At 39.0% G+C, this 19,658-nt stretch overlaps 1 protein-coding gene across 7 annotated transcripts in view; it reads right to left on the bottom strand.

Annotated features, from left to right (window-relative positions):
* LOC124777225 (esterase E4-like) overlaps positions 1–19,130 on the bottom strand; it is a 121,252-nt gene extending 102,122 nt beyond the window's left edge. For 3 of the 7 annotated variants that reach the window (XM_047252545.1, XM_047252547.1, XM_047252549.1), the window contains exons 1-2: positions 18,937–19,130; positions 18,358–18,439 (exon numbers count right to left, since the gene is read on the bottom strand). In XM_047252545.1, the coding sequence (XP_047108501.1) occupies positions 18,358–18,439; positions 18,937–18,959 (105 nt within the window). In that variant the 5' untranslated portion in view covers positions 18,960–19,130. Of the gene's footprint in view, positions 1–17,999; positions 18,178–18,357; positions 18,440–18,936 lie in introns of those variants that run through there. The other 4 variants (XM_047252548.1, XM_047252544.1, XM_047252546.1 and 1 more) reach the window with 4 other exon arrangements.
* Positions 19,131–19,658: the final 528 nt, after the last annotated feature.

The following is a 19,658-nucleotide window of genomic DNA, read 5'->3' as shown; positions in this document are numbered from 1 at the left end:
TTTAGAAGTTCTAAATTCCTGATAGCCTTTTTTAAAGGAACTGTATATCTCAAACTTGTGAAAATGTAGTACATACTAGTGTAATTTCGTTCCTTTAAGGGTTTTTTTCTGTAGAAACGTGTTGCAAATATACAGCCTTGGGTATCAGAAGTAAAAGGATCTGATTGTCCTTTAACGTCACCTTCAAAATGAATAAATTTTTGTCTTCCATACAAGGAACAATCGCCGATAATTGTGGGTCACCTGCTCCACTCTTTGCTACAAATGGCAAGGCCCCATTAAGTTAACTCACTTTAGAGAGGAGCTGGCATAAGTATAAATAAACATGTTATGCTTTTGCACGTATTTTAGTGAAATTCAGCTGCGTACCGGATTCTTGACCTGTGGCAACTCCCTACCAATTAAACCAACGATAATTTTTCTTCAAATTGGATAATTTCCAGCAACTGTAATGTTTGAACATTTACAACCTTACTGTTTATTAATATTGGTACTAATTATCTGCAGTGCATTGTCAGTAAGCAACAAAATTTTTGTTACCAAAATCTGTAAGACAAACTCATCAAATTTTTTCATCATATGCATATAATCAAAATATGTAGAAGATAGGGTATTGATGAGGAAAGTGATGGCAGGAATAATTGCAAATGCCTTCAGTTAGCATTTTGTGTCACTGGTTTTCCAAGAAGTGCGACCACAAGTGGGAAGCAGAAACGTTTGACTCAATTTCATTCATCATAGTCGATCGTTTTTGAAGGCCTGCAACTGTCATTCATTCATCCTTTAAAAACGGTAATGAGACATTGCACCTCTTATGTATTATTTGATGCTTTGTGAGATGCATTTCGAAAGTTTCTTTTTGACGTGATCATATATTTACATTAGTATTTGTGTGTCGCGCTGCCTGTGTTGTACTGTAGCCATCTTTTTGTGGTTTTCTCCATTATGCAGAAAATAAGACGCACGCAAACCATAGCTCAGTCTGCGAAATTTCACAATGCGCATATGTTTTTCTGCGAGATGTAGTAGGTACATAAGGCACCTTAACCACAAAAAGACAACACAATACAATGGAAGAGAGGCACAACACACATAGAAACAGCACGCAAAATACTTAGGTAAATATTCTCGAAATGCATAGTGCAAAGCATGAAAAAAAAAAAAAAAAAAAAACGAACTCAGTGCACTGTTCTATTATTTAAACCAGAAACATCTGCACAACACGAAGAGTGTAGAGATATCAACTAGCGCTACAGGTGGTCAGACAATGAAACATGCGAAAAATGCATTCAACTTCAAGCAAACCCAAAGGGTTCTGGCAGTCGAAACTATCGCGAAGCTGGGCATGTGCAGCAGAGGCAATTTGAAAACAGTAGCACTTGATTGTGATAGCTTTACTCGAACGAACCTAATTTATCCGGGTAGTATCTGGCTGCATGTAGCTACTGCTGATACAGATAACAGCCACACTTCAAGTAGCCAGAAGCGGGAGAAGGGACTGCTCATACAAGACTCTATTGTGATATCACGCTCAGTGGAAGCAGTTTGTTGATGTGAAGTATTGAATAGTATTCACCCTAAAGCCTTTAAGACATTTTGCTGTTGGCAGACGCTGGCGTGTACGCTGTGCTTTGTTGTTGTAGTAAATGGCACATTTCTTTTGCAACTTCAGTTTTATTTTGTTTTTCTCTTGTTTGTATTTTATTGTTGCAGTGTTATTTTGCAGTAGCAGGATACACTAAAATTCTTTAGTAGTGTGTCAGTTCTTACTAGTCAAAATTAGAAAAATTTAACTGAAAACTAAAACAATGAAAAATTTCCGGAATTCTGAAAAATTCCCATGTTTTCCCCAGTTTTCTCCTAGACAAAGAAATTCTCGGTCATCACTGAATTTCCCAATTGTCTCGGGGTGTATACACCCTGGTTCATCTCTGGAAAACCCACACGACCTGACACACCCAAAGTAAGATAATTGAGGAGGTAGAATGACAGGCCAGAGACAAGCTAGTGAGTATCAAATATCACAAGGTACCAAGAGCAATATCTTCAATAGCTTAGAGAGTCCTCATTGAGAGAGGCCAGTTTAATAAAACACAGGGCACTATCAATTGCTACCAGATCTGCTGTAAAATAGTGTGCAGTCCTAAAGCATCGACTGCATACTGACCAGCACATTATCGCAAAATGACATCAAGAAGATGTTGATCCATACGCCAATGCAAAGAGTGGGCAGCAGCACACCTTTAGGAAAACAGAGTTCCGCGCCCCCTGTCAACTCTGACTTAACCAGCCGCCCATTGCTGGTCAGCCCACTATGGTTGCTGAGTTTGAGAGCATCAGTACTGAGGAATAGGAAGATGAAACTCAGCCTGCATTCTGCGAGTAGAAAGAGTGTCAAAGTTATTGCATACAGGAGGCACAGGAAGCAAGTTATGTTATGTTTCTTTCCTTGTTAGAAATAAAGTGTTCTATTAATCTGAATGTGATACATGCAGATCGTTTTGGATTCCTGCCACCAGCCATTACAATTCTCTTCCTTCCTGGCTCCACAGTAGCTGACCCAACAAACAGTATGCGTTCCCACAAACACGTTCCAGACAAGTGGGAGATGTAAAAGCATATCTCGTCCTATCCGTGGTTTTGGAGCCATCAGCGTATGACAGTAGCACCCAGATTCTACTGAACAACTCAGAGGAACAGATGCTGAAAGATCATAGGGGTGATGAACTATTTGCAGTATAAGGAGGCTGGTCAGAGGCCTGGCAGAGAGCCTTGAGGCGCCGTACAACTGGTAATCTCACCTGTGGACATGTGTAAGGGGGTTGCTGTCCCTCGTATGCAAAATCTATTTGATATGTTGAATGATTAGGAAATTGTTGGATGGTGAATCCATAAGTAAACAAGAGTTGATAACATGACAACTGGAGAGATAAAACCCCTGCTTCAACAAAGAGACCAAGTATAGACCTAGTCCGGAAGGCGTCATTGGCCAGTCTTACTGAATGATGATGGGCAGGGTCCAATTACTTTTAAAGGTGAAGGAGCCAATGAGTCACAAACCTGGCAACCATAGTCCAGTCATAACGACACCATGGCCGGTTAAATATGAAGTACAGTAGCGCAATCTGCACCGCAGGAGTTGCGAGTAAGGAAAGGAGAGTATTAAGTTTTTGCATGCTGTTAAGCTTTAGTTGATGAACATAGTGTAGCTATGTCAGCTATTTACCAAAGAAGTGCCAAAAATCAGGACTGTGCACATGACATTCAGCCAAGGCTACAGATTGGGGTTATACCAAATGCAAAGGTCATCGACATATAATGTGGTGGTGGCCACAGGTTTGACAGAGGTCACTAGCCACTGACGGTGATGAAGAAGAGTGTAACACTCAGTACAGATTCTTGTAGGATCCCCTTCTCTTGCTCCCATGGAAGTTGAGCAATGTAGGTACCAGCTCTAATCCAAAACTACTGGTGTGTTAAAAACTGACGAATAAAAATTGGTGGGGAGCCTCAAAAGTCCTAGTCATGGAGCTTAAGGAAACTATGATGCCGCCGAGCAGTGTCACATGTCTTGTGTAGGTAAAAAAAGACTGCAATGAAGTGTCAGCATTTAGAAAAAGTTGGCTGGATTGCTGTTCCAAACCTAATCAGATGGCTGGTTATGGATTGTCTCTCCCAGAAATTATGCTGATAGTGTTACAAAAGGTCCCGAGATTTGAAAATCCTGCATAATCATCAGGCTACTACCATTTCAAGCAGTTTGCACTGAACTTTTGTGAGGCTAATCGGTTGGTAGCTGTTGATAGATGTTGGCTTTTTCCTTTGTTTAAGAATTGGGACAACGATACTATCTCACCATTGCGGATGGAAACAATAGCCAAATATCACAGAAGAGCCGCCTGTGTAGACGGACTCTAAAGTCAGCTGTTGAATAATATGTTTATGGATCAAATGAGGCTTGGGCTGTATTGTGTGATGATTCAAGAGCCTGAATGTTCGCAGTTTGTGAAAGTTTCATTATATAATTCAGGGTGTTTAGTAAGAAACACACATTGGTAGAAATACTGTCATATAGGAGGAGATCCAGGACAGTTGTTGATCTGGCAGCCCATTAGGCTATGCAGCTTGTCCTACACATGGAATGAAAAATCATTTATTCCCAAGAGACACAGTGCTCCCAGCATTCCTTATTACTGTCTTTAGATAGCGAGTTTTTGCATGGATCTGCTTAATAGCGACATGGGTACTCTTTAATAATGTGGTTTGAGACACTTCAAGGTCTTTCAGTGATTGTGAATAGCTGTCGCAATTTCTTTGATCCACCACAACACTGGTCTGTGGTTGAGGGAACCTGTAGAAAGGGAGATAGCAGTTGCAGTGGGATGGGTGATCACCATCGGAGAAGTCTTCCACAAACTCTTTGATGCAGTCTGACAGAGAGGGGATGAAGGTGATGCCAGAGTAGCTCTTTGAAGAGTCCCATATGGTAACTGATCTGTTGGGTGGTGACCAGGAAGTGACATGATCACTGGAGGTGGTCACTGTCACAAGGATCATCATGGAGCAACCATTGTAGCAAGACTGTAAGGTCGATAGCTGAAAAGGTGCCATGGGTGGGATTAAATGGGCAGGAGTATCGTCATTGTGGAGACAGATCAATATCAGAAAGAAGATGATCAGTCAAAAGGCCTCTACCAAACTGTGTTGTACTTTCCCACAGAGATGTGGTGTGCGTTGAAATTTCCAATTAGGAGGAAAAGGGGGGGGGGGGGGCAAGGGGGAACTGTTGTTGGATTTAGGTGGTCTCCTCAAAATAGCCAAGTTCCCTGCCCAGAGGTGAATAAGTGTTACAAAAGGTGATCATTGGTGTCATTCACACATACATTGCTTTGCTTTGAAGGAGATGGAGGGAGATCTGCTCACTAATGACATCTATGCAAACCAATGTACAGGCCCCTGAATATGTTCTCTCACAGCCAGTAGAGTTCTGACAGAATGCACAGTAATCTTGATGAGTTGGAGAATGGTCATTGGTGAAGAGTGTTTCTTGAAGAGCAAAACAGACTGCAGAACAAGAGGAAATGAGTCATCATAGTTCTGGTAGGTGCAGGATGAAGAACCATGGTGGCACTTGAAAAAGATAAGAAAGGTGACAAAATATTTGAAAAAGATGATAGAAGATTTTAAAAAGCTGATTAAAAGATGACACATTATTTCAATAAACAGATAAGGCACAAGCAATTTTTTCATTTTTGATAATCCCCAATAAAACATATTGGTTAAGATCTTAATAAATTTCTTTTCTATCATCCCGGAAGGGGTTTGATCATATTCTTCCTTAATACAAACTTATTAATATATACAGGTACCTTGGTAATTCAGTATAGGTAATTTGACATTGGTAATTGTAATTACAAACAAAATCTACATCACATCACTTCAATACTGGAAAAATTTCCACAAAATATTTTTGCCTTCCTGGTTTTGAGTAATCTTAGCAAAAAATAAAATAAACATATTAGACTTTCTTTTCTCATGATTTGCCTGAATGGTTTCCCCCTCCCTTTCTATCGTCTTGTCTGCTTCCATGATTTGTGCACCCTCAAGCATGTCCTGAGCCAATTTTGCTGCTTTTAAATCATTTTTGAGTACTTTCTTCAGTTTAGCTGAAGCTTCAGGTAGAAGCTCTTCTTGCCTTCTCAGATAGTTGGTGTTCTTTTTTGTCTTTTTTCAGAGCAGCTGTCTCATAGTCAATTGATTTTTCCACCTTATTAATCTTTTTAATTTCCTCTTCAAGATACCTTCAAGTTTTTTTCCTTTCTCATTCTTTCTTATAAACCTTACAATTTTGATGTGCTTGCTGTCCATACCTGTTGACCCGAGTGTCAATGGGCTCGGGAAGTAAATGGGGGTATTATGCCAAAGCATACTACACAATCAAAATACTGTTTACAAATCTTTCAGTCATTGCTGCCTGGTCCTCTTCTAATGAAATGGAAATCTTCTATGTACACATTTGCATGGAACAATGTAAGAGGAGCTTTAACAAGTGTTGAAACATTTGGATATATTAAATCTATGGATGATTAGTTTCTTTCTGAGATGTGCTGCTACCAGTAATAGTTGATACCTTTATTATCTACAGCTGGGTCACCTGTCTCAAACAGTAGAACCTTGCACTAGTCCAGTAAATAATCTTGCCAGACATGGAACCACATCATCTTTGCTACCCTTAACATGACATTGCAGCTTCTACCCTTCATTCTTTCTTTGGAGTCAAAAACTTAAAAGCTTTCAGTGCTGCACTTGATAAGCATGTTTTTTCCATCACATCTGCAAGATGTGATGTGATGTTTTTGGGCAATCTTTAGACACCACAATTTGTCATGTTCTTCCAGTTTTCTCAGCTCTTTGATTTTTTTGCCCACTAACAACTAGCCTTTCAAGAGGGAGCAGATTATTCAATGAAAGAGTTCATTATGAAGAATTTCAGAAATTTTCTCAGTTTTTCTCAAAGCACAGCCCTTCAAAACATGAACCTGAAAGGTTTCAAGTAGGTTTTCTGTTTCTGTATGAAATTTCTGAAGCAAAGGTTTCTGGATTTAAAAACATTATGTGAACTGACTAAATAGTTCTGCAGAGGAAATCACGAAATGGAGTTCTGCTTTCATTGAAGGTTTTCCTCAAGCATTCAAAATAGCATTGCTGGTTTTTGACCAAACAGAAAATTCTGAAACAATCATAATTTCGCACCAAAGGTGTGTTGGAGTGAAATGCAGTTGGCATCCCTGCACATACTTGTGTTTAATGTGTAACTAGTGGAAGTTTCACTGTGTGCTAATTATTGTTCAGCACTTTCTTGAGTGGAAAATTGTGTCATACTATTAGGAAATTTTGTGATGTCTGAGTTACAGGAGCAACACGTCTGCATTAAATTTTTCATGAAACTCAAGAACACTTTTACAGAGACCCACCAAATGATTCAGAAAGCCTATGGTGATGAGTGCTTAAATGGTACTCAATGTCACAAATGGTTCACATGATTTAAAAATGGCCAGACCGAAGTTAAAGATGACCCTCGTTCAGAACTCCCTTTGACATCTACCGACAACTCTCATGTTAGGAACATGAGATATTTCATGAGAAAATCATCACTGGTGATGAGATGTGGGTCTATGGTTATGATGTTGAGATGGAAGGATGAAGATTCGCAATGATAGATGAGATAAAAGAAAATTTGTAGATGGTGCTTCATACAATCCAGCAAGAGGCATACCAAGACTGCTTCCAGAAGTGGTAACAGCATTGGGAGTAGTGTATCAATTGCACAGGAAAATATTTTGAATGAGGCCATGCACAATAAGTGAAAGGTAAAGTGTAGAAAAAATTTATGGAAAAAGTTCCAGAATTTTTTGAACAGAACTTGAAATGCTTAAGAAAGTAATATAAAATATTATCCTGTTGTTGCAAAATCCTGTCGGCTGAAGGTCCTCAAGTAACCCACCTTGTGGTTGTATGCCTCAAAAACCAGTGATGTGGAATGTTAGACTGAATTCCTTCAATTTCTTCCCAATGGACAGGCCAGTCACCAAAATAATAGAAATACTGATCAGAAATTTGGATGCTTCTTCATGTGAACACTCTAGAGCCTTTACAAAGGTATTTTGCACTGTACGGATGTTGCAAGTTCCAATGCTTAGAAGCTGTCTGCTTTGGGTCTCTTGGACATCACTATCTAAAATCCTAAACACTCTTTTTACTGACATTACATGTGTCTGATCCCAGCATAAGGCTTTTATTTGGGGACAAGTTGGCTTCAGAAAGAGCTTCACATAATTTATGAAATGTTTCACCATCTGCTTTACTGATAAAGAAAGTTATTAGGTGACACATTGTGATGCAATACCCTCTCTGGTTAAAATATAATGGTTGTTTGTAATTCATTTTTTCATATTTAACATTGATAGTTTCATTAAACTCAAAATGTCATGTGATGAACATGCTCTTCTAACATATGTTCCAGGAAATATGGTTCAAGTGTATCAGGTATCATGTATCTCATTTTCTTAGACGATAGTCAAAAATATTCAGGAACGCTATCAGGGAACATAATCTTGAAAATATTACAGATATCATTTGACAAACACACAGAGTAATTGGAAATCACTGATTTCATTGTGCAAATCAATTCAGTGGTGGTGGAACTATCCTTGGTGCATAACATCCCTATTGTTGGTGCATATACCAACTACCAAAAAGTTTGAGGATGATATGAGTATTCTAAACATAACTGATATGGTCCACATTTAATTTCAAAGTTACACTTACATTTTGTTGAAAGTGAGTTGTTAAAAACTGCCTGAAAACCTTTGGTCTCAAAATTAACAGAACAAGAACACACACTGCAAAATAGTTCACCTTCACCAACACCCCCTTCCCCCTCTTTCACCCAAGAAGAAACTTTACTTCTCAAACTATTTTTTCAAGCCAGTCACTACGGAATTAATACTTTCATTTCAAAAAGTTTATTTTCATAACTAAACATAGTAACACAGCAGCAGTGTTGTTACAACAGCAAAATTAGATTCTGGAAGCAGCTGAAATAGACGAATATTTGACACTAATGACACATAAAATAAAGGAAAGGCAACCACTCACCATAGCTGTGAGTAATTGGAAATTTTATTGCCCAGATCAGTTGGTGGTGGAACTATCTTTGGTACTTAACATCCTTATTGTTGGCACATATACCAAATACCATAAAGTTTGTGCATGATCTGGATGTGTAGCACATAGAAACATGCAATGATAAACAGTGTTTATACTAGCTTTCAGGGTCTTGCTCTTTCTCTGGTAGGAGTATACAGTCACCCAACCCCACAGACACCCGAACACACACACTTGTGGCTACAGCAAAAATGTCTCTTTGTGGTTGTATGTATGAATATGTGTACTTCTAGTAGAGAAAGAGCAAGAGCTAAAAAGCTAATATAAGTACTGTTTCCAGTTGCATATTTCTACTCACCACAGATCAGTCATCTGTAGGTGATTGGTTGTCTTTTCTTTATTTACCTATTATCCATTCTAGAGTTTTCATTGTTGTTTGACAATAATAACAGTTGCGCAAAATATAAACAAAATATTGCAATTATTGAAAAGGTAAAATCTATCTCAAATTTCAGAAACCCCTCACTTTCATCACTGGAGTATTCCAAAAAGTAAGTGAGTGAACATGGATGTAGAAAACTTGGAAACAAAAGTAATCCTATTTTCTACATGAAAAAACAAAAAGGCTTAAAAACTTAAAACGTGACTAAAAGTGAGAAAGGGGCTGACTCCTCACCCTGAAGGTGGCTGTAATATCCATAGCAGGTGCACTGAATCATCACATTAAGGGTGTCCTGGTTAGGCATGAAGAGGCCAAAATGACCACTGTCTGGTGGAACAACATCCACATCAACATCAGTCTGATGGTATGGAAGGATCTGGCACCTCTGGGGCAACCAGAATCAACTTCTCCTAGTATTTCTTCTTCTTCTCTTTCACTACTTTAGACAGTCAGGACTCTTGTGATGGCTTATCTGCTGTGGGCATAGGAACAGAAGAGAAGCAGGCAGTGCTTGGACCCACAGCCTATGTCTCCTTCAGTCACTTGTCTTTAGATTTGTGGAGAGAAGGATCACAAAAGACATTCCTGTCCCCAATAGATGCTGTTTCTCTGGTCAGGTGTGGAAATTCAAGGTCCAAGAAGATGATGTTGCAGGAATCACAAGAACAGAGGGCCTATCTCCCCTAATCGTCAAATTTACTTACGCGTCTACTGGAGGTCAACACAGGGAATGTGAGGCACTGCCTGCCAATAAGCTCTTTGTCTCAGTCTACTCCCCCCCCCTCACTCTTTCTCCCCTCCCCCACACCTCACCTGACATGAACCCTATTCCACCCACTCCACCTGCTGAACTGCAATCACAACATTGGGCTTCCAGTCAGCACTAGTATGACAGCTTCTCGATGACTAAATTTAGATTATGCTGTTCAGGAAATGGTCCCCTACGCTCTTAAATTTGCCTTCTACCAGAGCTTTCCTATTATATTTAGGTAATTGTTTCCCATCTGTCTGGCAGTCATGCTGTGTGCATCTTTCCTTTATTGTCCAGATAGCCTGACCTAAGTAATTTTTCCCACACTGGCAGAGGATACAGTGCCCACATCCTTAGGGAGAAATAATCATCATAATAAAATAAGAGAAACCAGAGCTCACACAGAAAGATTTAAGTGTTTGTTTTTCCCATGAGCTGTTCAAGAGTGGAATGTTACAGAAATAGCTTGATGGTGGTTCAGTGAGCCCTGTGTGAGGCACTTAATAGTGAATTACAGAGTAATCATTTAGATGTGGATGTAGACTGTCATAGTGGATCTCCTATTTTGGAATTTGTGCTGTGAGTAGTTTAGTAGGTTGAATTTACAAAATGAAGATTCCGTTTGGTATAGAATTCCTCTTTTGAGTAACTTGCTAAGTGTTGAAGTCAACGAAATTGCTCTGTAGTTCTTTGTCAGTATTTGCCCCCTTTTTATACAATGCCCATATCTCAGTGATTTTGAAAGGTCAAGAAAAGTCCCCTGGCAAATTAACTTCTAATTAAATGTGCTATTGGTTCTATTAAGTTGTGTATCTAGAAGCAAGAGATCTATTGGGTATGTCATGTACTTTGAAGCCCACCAGACAACAAAGCTGACATTGAAGTATTCATCTTCAATTTGAAGGGAGCTTCACTTGCAGAGAAGGTCAACGTCTTTGTTTACTTCTGTGACATAAAGCCATGCTTCCCATCTGTAATGTGGTGCTCTAAATGCCAATGCTTCAGTCATACGTCTTACTGATGTATGTACAGCCCCATCTGATGAGGCTGCAATCAGTCACTTCATGAAAATGCACCATGTCAGCTGCTACCAGTCTGTGTATGTATGTACACAGACAGGTTGCAGCTCACATGGATGCATTTTCATGAAGTGGTTGATTGCAGCCTCATCAGATGGGGTTGTATGTACATCAGGACGATGGACCGATGACGGACCTACAGACGGACCAAGAGAGGGAGGGAGCTGAAAGCAGAAAGAGGGGGTTGGGATGGGAAACTAGTGGCTCAGAGACAAACAGCTAGTTTTCTGGTTACGAATGCGGGAGGGAGGGGTGGCTGCTGTATAGGCTAGGCTTGTGATGCATTGGTGCCAGAGTCGGTGATGAGTGGCACACAATGAATGTGATGTGGACATGTGAACTGGGAGGGGTGATAGGACAGAGGAGGGGGAAACTGTTGAGTGGAGGGTACGGCAACACTGACGCCAGGAGAATCATGGGAGCAAAGAATGTGCTGCACGGTTTACTCCCATCTGTGTAGTTCAGAAAAGCAGGTGGTGGAGGAATGGATCCAGATGGCCCAGCTAGTCAAGCAGCCATGGAAATCTCGCATGTTGTTCTCAGCTGCAAGTTGTGCCCTATTCCCCCCCCCCCCCCCCCCCCCTCTCCCCTCACCCAGCACTTCATACTCCAATTTGGTCACAGGATCATCCTATCCCATCAGAGGCAGGGCCACCTGTAAAAGCAGCTATGTCATATAGCAATTCTGCTGCAATCACCAGCTGTCCACCCGAAAGAATGACTACCACCAGACTGTGACCAAGAACAAAGTTGCCCATTTAGTGTCACACCAACATGCAGCTGAGCACAACATGCTCAATTTTAATGGCTGCTTCACAACCTGGGCCACCTGAATCCTTCCCTCCACCACTTGCTTTTCTGAACTGTGCAAATTGGAGATATCCTTGCAACAAATCCTTCACTCCTATAACCTCTCTGGCCTCTGTCTCTGTTAACTCACTGACACCACACCCACCACCCAATGGTTTCCACTTACTCTGTACTGTCACTCCCTCCCAATTCACATCTTCACACCACTTTCAGTGTCCACCACTCCCCACCAGCTCCAGCACCCGTGCATCACATGCCTAGCTCATACATCTGTCACGCCCCCCCCCCCCCCCCCCACTTCCCCTTACATTTCTAGCCAGCAAGCTGGCTGCTGCCCTCCAAGTCTCTAGCTATCCATCTCAAACCCCTCTTCCTGCCTCAAGCTTCACCTCTAGCCACTCCACCCAACACATCCCCCAGCCCATCCAGTCCACTTGCCGAACTGCTGTCTGTCTAGCCGGCACTACCAGCACTTTGTAGGGGTCCAGACATGTGTGTACACTAGCTGACTGATTCCAAAGGCTATCAAGTATTCTTTCTCTTTTGCATGTGTCTGCTGACAACTCAACATTTCTGCTATTCAATGAATGGTCTACTAAGTCAGCTGAGGCAGAGCACTGCATCTCCAATAGACTTACAACAAGTTGCAAGCAGGCCAACACATTCCAAAATTGTGTTCTGAAAGACTTTGTCAAGATCTGGCTACATGATGAGCTAATAAAGAAAGACAGCAGTTTGCAGCTAAGTAAGGCTTGGGACCTAGCCTCCAGCATTCTCAAAGTACAATGACAATGCCTGGGAAGGCCCGCTCATGTCATTCCAACTGGAGAGCTTTGATCACACTACGTAGACATGCTTCCTCTGTGACAGTGGCATCCTAAGCCCCACAATAGTGTCACATAAACTGAAGGCCACAACTCATGTCTCAGCAGCACACTTTTCCCTCCAACTTGCCAGTGGAGCCTCCAACATATATTGTGGACCTGAGTTTGAAATCGTGAGGGTGGGGTTATATAAGACAGTGTCCAGTGAAGACAAAACAATTATCAGGACCACCTGGAGATGGCAACAAGTCAGCTTTATATATTAATACATTATGAAACCTGTAAATAAGCTGAGTAAAGACAGAACAAATGACTACTATGGTTTCAGCAATTGCACTCTAAAGTATGTAAGACATGAAATTAGAATGCCCCTACTCTACCTTGCAACTACAATTCCTGAGAATAACATTTTTGTGGAACAACTTAAAACAGGAAAACATTTTCTGGAACAACTTAAAACAACAGTTACACATCCAGTTCATAAAATAACTGATAAGAGATATACCAGTCAACTACAGGTACATATCAACTGTCTCAATTGTGTAAAAAATAATAGAGAAATTTTTGTGTAAACACATTTCAGTCTTAAAAAAATGTTATGAAACAAACACCAGTATTGATTTAGAAAAAAGGAGATCTTGTGTGTGTGTGTGTGTGTGTGTTTACTAAAATAACGTGATGAGAAACTTGAAAGGAATGTGATGTAGGCTTACTTGTTTATAAATGTACATGTACATGTTATAAGAGTTGAGGACATCAAAAGGAAGCAGGAGCTTAGAAGTGACCGAGAATGGGTTGTAGCCTATTCCAAATCTTATTCAATCTGCACTGCAGGAAAGGTATAAAGGAAATCAAGGCAAAATTTGTAAACAAATTCAAGTACAGGGAGAGGAAATAAAAATGTTTAGTTTTGTCAGTAACTATGTAATTTTGTCAGAGACAGCAAATAACTGGACAAGCAGTTGAATTGCATGAACATTATCTTTAAAGGAGATTGTAAGATGAACATCCACAAAGCTGAATATAGTCAAATTAAATCAGATGATGCTGAGGAAGTTAGATTAGGAAAGGAAACACTAAAAGTAGTACACGAGTTTTGCTATTTGGTCAGTAAATTAACTGTTGATGGTCAAAGTTGAGTGGGTATAAAATACAGACAGTCATTCAAAGAAAAATGTGTCTGAAAAGGAGAAATTTTTTTGATGTCTAAAATTCTTAACAGTCATTTACAAAAGTAATAACAAGACATTACAATTTTGTACATTGCTGTTAAGAATTTACACTGATAATGTCAACCACTAAGTTGGTCAAGCTTTTGGGTATGATGAGAGAGTGCTTAATGTCCCATTGTAAAGGGTTAATGTCTTTATATTTAATTGATATTTTTGGAAATGTAGAAAGGCTGTTTCTGATATTCATTTTTCTGTGTTTGTTTTTAAGAAATTTCTTTGTGCTTTTACATTAGGTACATTCCTATAAAAAATTTTATCTTGTATTTTACATCAGAGGGTGTAACTTTATTGTATTTTTTTATTATGCCTTTACTGCATTTTTAAAGTTTTGTTATGATCTCTAATGGTAAAAATCATCATGTGATTTTAAAGGTTATTTCTTCATGTAAGCTTTGGTTTTTCTGTTGATGGTATTTGTTGTATTTGATGTTGGCATTTTGTATGCTTTGGAATACAGAGGGTTCTATGATGCTTGTTTTTGCAATACTGAGTACTGAACTTAGCTATTTGGCTGTGTAAGCTACAATCTCACTGTATGTCAGATTGGAAACAGCTAAGGTTGACTTTGGAAGAGGAGGAGGGGTTAGACCTAGGCAAGAATAAAGATAATACAGCAAGTAAGTTCTAATGGAAGTAGATTGCAGTAGTTATTTATTTTGCTTTGGTCCTGTGACAGCTTGTACAGAAATAGGATAAATAAATAAAAAAATACAGGGGAATAAACATTTCACATATACAGAAAAATCACTACAGAATGAGATTTTCACCCTACAGTGGAGTGTCCATTGATATGAAGCTTCCTGGTGAATTAAAACTGTGTGACAGACTGAGATACGAACCAGGGACCTTAGCTGCAAGGACGGGTTGCGAGTCGTGCTTCATGAATTCAGTTAGTAAAGTACTTGCCTCTTAAAGGCAAAGGGCCTGATTTCGAGTTTCAGTCTGGTACACAGTTTTAATCTGCCAGGAAGTTTCATTATTAATATGGTTTACCACCAGTGATTGCTGTAGACATGTTCCACCATAAACATAAATGACCTATGTTAATGCAATTTATTATACATATAATTAATACAGTTCATCATACATGATTGCTACAATATATCTGGTAATTTTACATTGCAAAACTCCACTTAATTTGGTGAGGAATTCATTAACAACATGGAAACTGTAGTTCATCTCAAATGATTTCATTTTTTAATGGATTTTCTTTCTTTCTTTAATGGATTTCATTTCTTTCTTTGATGTTGTCAGGATGGTGATTGTACAATTGTGTTCCATTGTGAATAACACTTTTCTGATAGACTGACATTCTGACATGGGAGATGTGAAATTTATGCAGTTCTTCATTTTACGATTTTACTGATACACGTGGGAGGTTGCTAAATATTCTCTTGTGAAAACTATTGTTTCATATGCACTGATGGGAAAAAACAATCTCAAAATTAGAAGGAATTGTGCGACATACTCAAAAGTTCATAGGCGTGTTTCTACATACACTGCAGAGCCGCTATGAGGATGCAAATCAGGTTTTCTTTAAATACATGCTGTAAAGACAGTGAACATTAGTTACCTTTAAGATTGGATATGGTTAGTTGATGTTAGTCAAGAATGCTTTTAATACGACAAAGATACATTATCAGTACCGCACTGAGTTTGAACGAGGTCAATAATAGGGTTACGAGAATCTGGATAGTCCTTTTGCAATATTGCAGAAAGACTTGGCAGGAATGTAGCCACTGTACATGACTGCTGGCAGTGGTGGTTACTAGAATGTATGGTTGCAAGAAGACTGGGTTCCACAGGATCAAGTGGCACTACTGAGCAATGAACTGTTATGAATCCGTTACTTCAAGGACAGCTCCGAGGCAGACGCCCTGTAGCGTGCATTCCACTGACTCCGAATCACCGCCATCTGGGACTTCAGTGGTGTCAAGCAAGAGCTCATTGGAGGGCAGGGTGGAGGTCTGTTGTGTTTTCTGATGCAAGTTGGTTCTACCGCACTGCCAGTGGTGGCTATCTGTTAGTTAGGAGGACTGTTAAGGGCCTGTATGTTAGTCACTTAAATATTTTATCAAGATAAATGTATGCTAAACCCACTGAACCTACATCTGGAATTATGGTTTGGGGTGCAATTTCGTATCACAGCAGGAACACTCTCACCATTATCCCACACACCCTTAGTGTAAAATTGTACATCAGTCTGGTGATTCAGCCTGTTGTGGTGCCATTTCAAAAACAGCATTCCAGGGAGTGTTTTCCAACAGGATAACACTCACGTACCACTGTTGTAACCCAACATGTTCTGCAGAGTGTCAACATATTGCCTTGGCCTGCTTGATCAGAAGATCTGTCTTCAATTGATCACATATGGGACACCATCAGATAACAAATCCAGTGCCTCCCACAGACAGCATAAACAGCCCCTGCACTGATTGATCAAGTGCAACAGGGATGGGGCTCCATCCCACAAACTGACACCCAGCACCTGTACAACACAACACATGCGCATTTGCAGGCTTGCATTCAAAATTCTGGCAGTTACACTGGTTATTAATGTACCTGCATTTCACATTAGCAGTGGCTTATCTTCCACTTACATTAACCTGTGATCTTGCAGTGTTAGTCACTTAAATATTTTATCTAGATGAATGTATTCCCAAAATTTCATTATCCTACATTAATTTTTTTTTTTTTTTTTGGTATTGTGAATTTTTTTCCTGCCATAGTATATAGATGCATGGAAAGAGTATGGAAAAGAAGAGGAATGAGTCTTGTCTCTTGACATTGCATATGTTTTCAATAATTCTTTTATGGGTTTTGATTACAGTTCGACTACAGGATGTATTTTCCCAAAACATTATTTTATATGTGATTACCAACTGTAAACATGCATGATGTGTCTGTACTACTGTTTCTCTATGACAACTTGCTTCCAGTATCCATAGAATGTAACAGAGTAATGATAGTTTAGCTGTAAGAAGTTGAATAGGTGTGCTCAATTTTAGATCACCCTGCAGATATATTCCTGGGAATTTCACATCAACCAGTTTTAAACTTTTATTTGTTTCCAATGTGTGATCATTTTGTTGCTTGTGATGGAATATATTAAAGATCATGATACTATTTTTCAGTGATTATTATAAGTTTTATTTATTTTATTTATTTTAAACCAGTGTTAGCTCCAACAATGATGTGTCTCCTAACAACTGAAGGATTTTTCAGTCCAATCCTGTAACCAAACTGTTGGTGTCACTTGCGATTAAAATTTTTGATTTGGCATAAGCAATGTTACTCAAATTGTCTATAAACAGCAGAAACAGGACTGGACCTGATGTTTACCTTCGTGATTATATTTTTTTCTGAAGAGTATGTTGTTGTTCTTGAAATGTTTCAAGTAGTTATATGTTGTTTAAGACCAACTTTTTGTTACCAGTTAGTAAGATGTGATCTAATCCATTTGGAATACCTCTAATTCCCCTTATTGTCAATTTATTCAGTAGAATAGCATGATCTATAATGTTAAACGCTTGGGAAGGTCAAAAAACTATTCTGGTAGCCATTACCTTTTCATTTATTGTTTTTACAAGAGCATGCACATATTTTTAGATTGCTGTGGTTGTAGATCTAGCTTGCCTAAGTCATGCTGATGTTTCTGACAGCAGTGAGCTTCTGTTTATAAACTATAATACTGGTAGGAGCTTCAGAAAGATCTTTGAGTTGAGTAACCACTAAGCTGTGCGCCAGACCCATAATTGTTAACATCGCCTGTGGCTCCCTTTTAGTAAAAGAGACAGATGGGGAGGCGGGGGAGGTGTGTGTGTGTGTGTGTTAAGCTTCACAACCTATAGATGATTTGGAAAGTTACTTGTGAGATCGTAGTAATTAATAATATTCTTCAGACGTGCTACAATATAATGTCCTGTCTGATTTCTAATACTGTCTGTAACATCAAAATCACATGAGCGTTTCTTTAACAAGCTCGTTCCTAAGTATGACCATTTTGAGAAATGTACACCCTCTAGACGTTTTGTAGTTTTCAATGCAGTGCATATTAAGATTTTGAAACTTATTTTGGATAAGATCATTTGCTATTTTGCAAAAGTATTCATTAAAATTATACGCCACTGAGGTGCTAACAGACAATTGCCTATTTTCGAATTTTATTAATACTTTTTGCCAATATCTTTGTACCTGTTTCAGATCTGATGATTTTTCCGCATGGGTAACGTCTTCTATTTTGATTTGCACATTCATTCATTATTGCCACCTCTTTGTAATCTGTAATAACTTTGTAATAGGTTTTATAGTACCGTACTCTTATGTAATTCTGTGTTTCTAATGACAGAAGATTGCGTATTTTCTATTACATCATATTCAGAGATGAATAAGCTTGCAGGTAGATTGGCGTGGAGAAGAAGGGCGTCAAACCAGTAAATACAAAAATTTCAATGGCAGTGCCAACTGCATAGAAAACACGACGAAAAACGAATACAGATCATATTCCAAGAAGATTCTGTACTAGTATTGTTAAGAATTGTTAAGCGCTTACCTTCTTATGTGTTGTAAGAGCCAAAAAGTAGCAACGCGAAAAAGATGAAAGGCTGGTTTCACTTACTCTTACATAAGTTCTCCTGCAACATTTATTATTATATTAATAAATACGTTATTTGGTAAACTAATAATCTAATGCTAATAACATGTGTTATCATTGTGGTCAGGGCAATTACCGAAGTGGGATACACTGTCAATGCAGTAAGGTAGCACTGACTCGGACAGCTCACTGCTTTTGGCTCCTTTTCAAAATCATTTATACAGGAACATTGCAAGCGCCACACCGAAAGTTCAGAATGATATTAGTATTTAAGCAGGTCTTTAGCCGTCAAATTTTAAACGTGCTGTCATGACGTCAGACGAATTTTTGATTACCGGTATTTATTTGAGTACATGACACAAGTTCGCAACCAAAATCTTCCGGTTAATGACTATTTAATTCTGTACTTTTCAATATTAAAATCAATACGCTACATTTACTTAATTTCGTACTACTCATGCCCAAACTAGCTGCTGCTTAGAGAGCTGATAGTCTGAGCGTTACGAAAATTTGTTCCTACTTACGACTTAAACTTACATGATCTGTTTAAGACGTATCATTTCGTATGTGTGTGGTGCGCCGGACGTTATGTTGATAAAGTCTGTAGATTTTACACCTCTTGGCGCGTTACCGCGAACATCTTCTACCGGACAACAAGCATGCGAAATACACTACACACATCAGTTCCCAATACAGAAAAGAAAGTGTACTATGTAGGTCACAAACCTCGCAACCAGTTTCGCTACATTTAAGATTCTTGCCAAGGTTGGCCGCTTGCGTAATTCTGCTGCAAGCACTGTGCGATTTCAATCGATCTCAATGAAAATTGCGAATTTTCGTAATACCGGTACTTTACCAGGGAACTAATCGTGATCATTTATTGGTTCATTTTGAACCATTACACACTTACTTTGTATATTTTGTAGGATAAAGTTTTGTTAACTGAGCCACCTTTCACTTTTTAAATTAATATACTTCGTGAAAGGCAAATGAACACCTCATTTTACTGAGTATTAAGCACTGAATGTTCGAAAAACTGTTCAAGGCATAATCTAATTTTTAACGACAGCACATAGTTTCCAGTGGCCAACATACCGCCATGTAGCAGGTCAATGATTGGAGCCATGGAATGAGATTAACAGACCAGTTAATTCAGAAACTTTATAGTATATATGTCAAAGAAGCCTTTACTGCCCCCTATATGATACAGCATACAGATATGCAAACAACAAATAGCAGCATCAAAACTGTGTACAAAA

The sequence above is a fragment of the Schistocerca piceifrons genome, chromosome 2 (assembly GCF_021461385.2).
Source record: "Schistocerca piceifrons isolate TAMUIC-IGC-003096 chromosome 2, iqSchPice1.1, whole genome shotgun sequence".
NCBI classification, from domain to species: domain Eukaryota; kingdom Metazoa; phylum Arthropoda; class Insecta; order Orthoptera; family Acrididae; genus Schistocerca; species Schistocerca piceifrons.
Note: the sequence above shows the minus strand (reverse complement) of the source record. Positions and strands in the feature narration are given on the sequence as shown.